General features: G+C 47.2%; 1 protein-coding gene across 1 annotated transcript in view; it reads right to left on the reverse strand.

Moving 5' to 3' along the window:
- Positions 1 to 2,394, reverse strand: part of TBC1D8 (TBC1 domain family member 8) — a 48,867-nt gene extending 46,473 nt beyond the window's left edge. The window contains exon 1 of the mRNA XM_058824177.1: positions 2,268 to 2,394. Within this exon, the coding sequence (XP_058680160.1) occupies positions 2,268 to 2,394 (127 nt within the window). The remainder of the gene's footprint in view (positions 1 to 2,267) is intronic.
- Positions 2,395 to 6,748: the final 4,354 nt, after the last annotated feature.

Raw genomic sequence — 6,748 nt, forward strand, 5'->3', positions numbered from 1 at the left:
CAGAGCTTTGTTCTGCAGATCCTACATAGGTCTAACACAGCCTCCTCCTCCCTGCAGGAGCTGAGATTCTCTTCTGCTGTGGCACCTGCTCTCATGTACCGAAATCTTCACTTCTTTGAAACTTCTTCCTCTTCATAAAATGTAACTGCAATTGCCCAGGGATCAAGTTATTAAAGGGAAAAGAGATGTGGATATTGTTCTCACTTAAGCTTTGTTTCCCCAGTAAAATAGACAAAAATTTCTAGCTTTTGGCTTTGCTACTTGGCAAATCATACTCTGAAATGTGGCAGAGCTTTACTGCCCTTCTGCCAGTCTGGGAAAGACAGGTACTAATTGAGTGTCTCTGCAGTCATGTAAAGCAAGAATCAGGAGATAAGATTTGCACTGAAACCAAACACACACCAGCAAAGCCTTGCTGTTTCTCAGCACCCATCTCCATTTCCTTCACTGCAAGTAAAAACTGAAAAAAAAATTACACTATCTAACCCTAGCCATATCTAATGCTCTGTAACTCCTGCATTTTGGTTTTAGGATTCAAATTCCTAAGCCCCTTTAAATATAAACATTTCCAAATGGTTTAAGAGACAGTCAGAACCTACAGTTCCCTTGGAAAATGTGCAAGACAGGAGTGGCTTTCCTTTGCCAGCCAAAAGAGATTTGAGCAAGCCTGTGCACTGTAGATTCAGCAAAATGATTCACCTGAAACTGAACCAGAGAGAAAAGCAGTTTGTTTGGTTTAAGCTTGCAAATTTCTGTAGTGAAAAGCTCAGGCACAAGGCATTAACATTTGTGAAACTGAACCTCATGATTGTCCTGGACCAAAATCAAGCAGCTGTAAACGGCTATTTTTAACTCTGAAAATTAATCCACATCGTCTTTACTGTCACCAAAGAGCGGCCTGACTTCCAAACAGGCGGGCAGAAGAAAATAGGAGGTTAAGTGTTTTAACTCACTGGCAAAACTTCCATTTCACTAGTGATACATTGACAGCATGCAATCTACCAAGCCACAGTTCAAGTTTTGTGCACTTTATGGACAGGTAGGATAAGATCCAATTAAAAAAGGCAACAATGCAGAAAGCAGTATTATCAAATGGAAAGGGTCAATAGTTCAGGAAAAAAAAGATTTTAATAAAATAAATACCGAATGTAGTAATGCAGCTTCTTAAAATCCATAGAAAATACTGATTTTGAAAATATCTGACAATTTTTTCACATATATAGGCTACCATTAAAACTTCTCACTTTATAATATTCAAAACAGCCTCGTTTGCTTTTCAGTAAGAACTACACTGATAAACTATATTAATTCTCCAAAGCCTTGTTTATTTGAATTCATTTGCTGCTGTGTTTGAACTAAAAGTTTGGCCCGAATTCCCTACGCTACAACGTCAGCGCAGCCTAACACATCATTCTCGCCGGAGTTATTCACGGATCCACACTGCTGCGAGGGTAGAGCGTGAGTAACTCCGTGCATATCCTTCACTACACGTATCTGGAGTGCCACATGGATATAACGTGCCCGATCTACAGCCACCATAACCGGGAGCAGAATTAATGCAAAAAATAAGACAGAATGCACTTTACACAACAGTGAATTCACAACCCCCGCCCCGTAATGTCATGTATCGCCCAAAAGCCAGGAGTCCTATGTGTACTTATACAGCTCTCGTTACAGAAAGGGGAGTCGAGCGGCAGGTCGCGGACGGTCCTGGAGGGGCACGGGTACCACATCCCACTGTGTGCCCCGGCACCATCCCTGCACCTCTCACGCCGGCCCCAGGGACCTCCGCCGCGCCCCGCGGGCTGCAGCCCCGGGCGGCTCTCCCCGGCCGCATCCTCCGGCCACAGGCACCGGCTCCGCGCCTCCTGACGGGCTCCGCGCCCGCCCTCAGTCACGCCGAGAAACCCATCGGGAGGGGAGAGCGGGGAAGTAACAATAAAAGTGGCTTCAGGGGTGCTCAAGGCTACAGAAACGCGAAGCTGCTCCCCAGGCAGCTGGAGGGGAGCCGGGGCGGCCCGCACCTCCCGGCCGGCAGCTGCCTCCGCACCGCCCGCGGCGGGGGACCCGCGGCGCCCCCGCTATCGCCGAGCCGGGCCACCCGTGCCCGGCCCGAACAAAGAGGCCGCTCCCGCTTCCCGCAGCCCGACCCGCCGGCGGGTGCCCCGGCGCGGCCAAGTTCCCGTGGGGCAGACGCAGGGGGGATCTGCCACTCGGCCCGGTCCGGTCCGGCCTGGCGCCCCGCCGACCTCCGCGCCCGCAGGTACCCGTGAAGCGGCCGCCGCCGTCTCCGTGGCCCCGACGCCGCTGCAGGATGAAGTAGCCGCTGCTCTTCTGCGTGACCCACAGCTTGAGGGCGTTCTTTAGCAGCACCTCCTCGGGCTTCAGCCACATCTTCCCCCGGCTCGAAGTCCCGCTCTGTGCCCCCTCCGAGCCCGCCTGCCCCGCACGGCACCGCACCCGGCCGCCCGGGTCACATCGCCCCCCGCGGGCTGCGCGGCGGCGGCTCCGGCTCCCTCGGCGCGGGCCCGGCCGCCGGGGAGGGGCCGGGGGAGGAGCCCGGGCACGGGCCGCCCTTCCCGCGGAGCCGGGGGCTTTGTGCGCCGGGGCTCTGCTGCTTCGCACCGTCAGGGGGGACGGCGGGGCGCTCGGGCCGGAGGGAGAGAGGGCCAGGTTCGCCCTTTCGGGGGTCCCGTGGCGCCCTGAGCCCCACACAGAGCCCGCTGGGGCCGCCGCGGTACCGCGGGGTCCTGGAGGATGCCGTGCCGCCGGGACCGCAGCCGGGCCGCTCCCGCAGTGCTCTCCAGCGGCTGGGGCAGTCCCCGCACCCCGGCGTGCGCCCCGCGGGTCCCCCCGCGGATCCGTCAGCAGTGCGGGAAGGAAAGGGTGTCCTGGGCTTGGAGAGAGCTTGGGGGGATGGGGGTGTCTCTGCCTTCCTGTTTCCTTCTAGATCTAAGCCTAAAGCGTGAACCCGCAGCTGCTTTAGTATTTAAAGGCCGATGCTTGAAACCTCGTATCTGACTGAAAAGTCAGAATCTAAATTTTACAGTTCGGGTTTTTTTCTCGTTTTAAGAAATAATCTGTCACTGCTTGCGGTTGAGCTACTGACAGGACCGTTTGTGAACCTGCACAATGGTTACTGCTACAGCACGTTATGTTTCAAAACCTCGACACTGTATTTTACATTTTTATTAGCACAGGTTGTCATTAATGAGGGTGGTGAGACACTAGTACAGGTTGCCCAGAGAAGCTGAGGGTGCCTCATCCCTGCAAGTGTTCAAGGATAGGTTGGATGGAGCTCTGAACACGATCTAATAGGTGTCCCTGCCCATGGGAGGGGGGCTGGAACTAGATCTTTTAAGGTCCCTCACAACACAACTCTTTCTATTATTCTATGATTAAAACATGACCACTGTACTTACTTCCTGTCACATTCCTTTTCCAGTTAACTGCAAATATTGAATAATTACTTTACAACAACTGAATTAGCAGCCTGCAAAACCTCTCTCTTCTAGATTAAAGACCTGAGTCACTGTGGGTTAAATCACATCTAAATTTCAGCCAAGATGCCTCTAAGTAGAGAATTTCAATTAGGGATAAAGACCTGAGCTTCACTTCCCCAACCTCTGCCTATGGTTACAAGAGTTGTGTACCAGCTTTTTGAAAGGTACCAGTGCTGCAGTGCGCTACTCAGCACAGCCAGCAGTAATTATTAGCTGGGAATTGGAAGGTGGCCATGTGCACTGCTTCTGAGTTGCTAGTGGGATCATTTAATAGTCAAAATTCTGTATTCAGCTGCAATCTGGTAAACACTGTTTGATCTGTGTTCTTTACAATTTCTGTGTAAAGCAACAATTTTATTTCCATACATAGAATAGCAAGCAAGCACTTTGTCTGATATAAAAATAAAACTGTCAAAAGGAGAAGATGGACATCGACATAATAATGTATTAAAAATTAATGAGAACTTAAGGAGAAACTACTTTAAATGCTCTTGCAGGAGAAGAATAGCTCAGAGATTTCCCCTGCCCCCAAAACTATCCCGAAGATATGTAAGTATTGAAAATTTAAATGCTTGGAAGTGAGTGAGTGAAGTGAGATGGTAAATATTTCTTCCCTTTGCAGATACTTAAATATTGATTTCGGTTATTGGTTTTGGGGCTTTTTTTACATTCAGTCTTGGGTTTTGGGCAGCTGATTTGAGACATAATTTAGAAGAGAACCAAACAAGTTGCTGACCTTTGACTTCCTTTTGAGCTTGAGAGTTAGCAAAAGAGTAAAGCAGTTGAGGATCCAGTGTCATGCATTCCTGCCTGTGTTACTTACACTCTGAGACAAGCTTCTCTTGGGCCCCACCAACAGTACTCCTTCAGGGCCATGGGCTTTGGAACCACATCCAAGTTGGCCCAGCAGCTGTTCAATCAAAATGGGAGTGCTCATGCTTTTTAAGCAGCTTTTCCAACACATAGAACTGGTGGCAGATAATTAGCAATGAATCTCTGAGAAATGGCTTCAGAGAAGCAAAAGGGGGATGGATGAGAGAAAACTTATTCAGGATGACAGAGTAAAACAAAGCATTTTGTAATATATACTGTAATAAATGCATCTACTGAATGCATCTACTTCTTTCCCAATACGGCATTGCACGTGGCAGTCCCTGACATCCTGAGGCACAGCTTCTACCTGAAAACTGGACAGTCTTTGGCAACAGCTAAGAGTAAGTTTATTTCATGAAGAAAGCCCTACAGTAATGTACTGATTATTTTCACAACCAGTATTTGAATAGGATTTGGATGACATGAGGATCTTACGAAGTCTCCTGTAAAGCAATAGTTTTAAAATGCTGATGTCTAGAGAGGTACATAGAACCAGGGAGGATGGGAATCTAGTAGATTATGAGACAAAAATCAGTGCTGTGAGAAGTTATATACCTTTTCATTTATTCTCTGATAAAATCTAGAAAAGATAGGACTATCTTACTCATTTTTTTGAAGGTACTTAAGGTTACTAGACTGAAGAAAAAGAGCTTTAAAAAATAAAGATGTATTTGAAAGGAAAGAACAGAAAGAAAATGAGGTTTCTGGCCTTATAGCACCCTTAGCACACACTCTGAAATGACTGTGTTTGTGTTATTTATGATGCTATCTATCTTTTTTAAATTTCAGTACTAGTAGCACAAGGCAGTCTGCCATTCAGATTATGTTGGAGCATCAGTCATACCCAGAATAAACTGCAGAGATCCTGAGCATCCATGAAATAGACAGCATAGGGAACACTCACAGGGAAAACTATGCTTTTCCTTCTTACCTTTGTCACTGGCTGCCTTCCCAGCACTAGTCATGCCCTTTAACTTCACACGACTTCACCTTCTTCATCCATCAAACAGATACATAATTTTTATTCTGGTTGTCATTGAGGTGCTCAAGGAAGGCAAATTCCTCCTGTGCATAAAATGAATGATGGCAGGAAGGAGGCAGCCGTGGTGCTCTGTCCTCCTGCCTGGCTGGCCCTCTGCAGAGGGTACCAAACCTTCAGAGGGGACTGGCAACACATGAACAAACTTGGGAGACTGTGAGTGTGCAGTGCTCCAGGATAGGCTCCAGGGCTTGCAGGTGCATGATTGCAGCTGATGCACATATGGGCTGCCGCAAAAACAGGCTGTCCATGCTCCCTCCCTGACTCCTGTCAGACTTAGTAGTGAATGGCTTTAACTAGTTAAACTAGTTGAAAACTTAAATTTATTAATGTGTTTTTTAAGTTAGTTCCTTAGTCATATTGTGACTGCTGGAATTTGGTTATAATTCTGCAGGTGCACAGTCCAATCATTTCCATGTGTCCAGTTTTGATTCTTTAACTTGTATGTTTATTAGTGTCTGAAAAACCCTGATCAGTGAGCTGATTCAATTCCCAAGACAGAGTTGCTGAAACTGTCAGATGATCCTGAGTTTGGACATAGAGACAGCAGTTAGTGCAGAGAAATGTTTAGGGTGCTAGGGAAATAATACACATTAGTGAATATAACACTGGAAATTCAAACTGTTGGCTAATGCATCTAGGAGAAAATAACTAAAACATACTTCTTTGAGGAACAAAAACAAAACAAAAACAAAACAAAACAAAAAAACAAACCCACACCTTGCAGAGATTAATCAACAGCTGCTGTTTTCAACTCTTTATGTTCTGCAAACCCAAAAATATTCCACTGCAGCTTCAGCCTCCTGTAGATCAGATGACAACAGGCATCAGGAAATTTACTTTTCTTTGTGGCATGTCCTCTTGAAGCCATCTGCCAATGCAGAGATCCACAGCCCCCCGGCTGAAAACCACTGAGCACTCTCAGAGCAGGGAAGGGATTTTGCTGAGGAAATGAAGCCACAAGTCTTCGGAGTCGCATATTGAAAAGACTTTATCTCCCACCTACACCTGACAAAGGAGAGATGTAGTGACACATTGGGTCAGTGCCCAGTGGCAGCCCTAAGCCCTCAGCACGCTGCTCCAGGCACTGGTTCACTCTTGAAAGAACTCTCAAGATCCAAAATACCCACTGCTCACACTGCCAGGCTTTCCACACAACATAGGATTATATTTCCTGCATGGAGTAGACAAATCCCCTTCACAGACCAGGTAGATAATAATCCTCCTCTACAAAAATCTGATGGGACCATTCTTGATGTATCATATTAATTTCAGACTACTTCAGTATTTGAAAAATGTAGATGTAGTGGAGAAAATACAAGAACAATGGGAA

Source organism: Ammospiza caudacuta, chromosome 2 (genome assembly GCF_027887145.1).
Source record: "Ammospiza caudacuta isolate bAmmCau1 chromosome 2, bAmmCau1.pri, whole genome shotgun sequence".
NCBI classification, from domain to species: Eukaryota; Metazoa; Chordata; class Aves; order Passeriformes; family Passerellidae; genus Ammospiza; species Ammospiza caudacuta.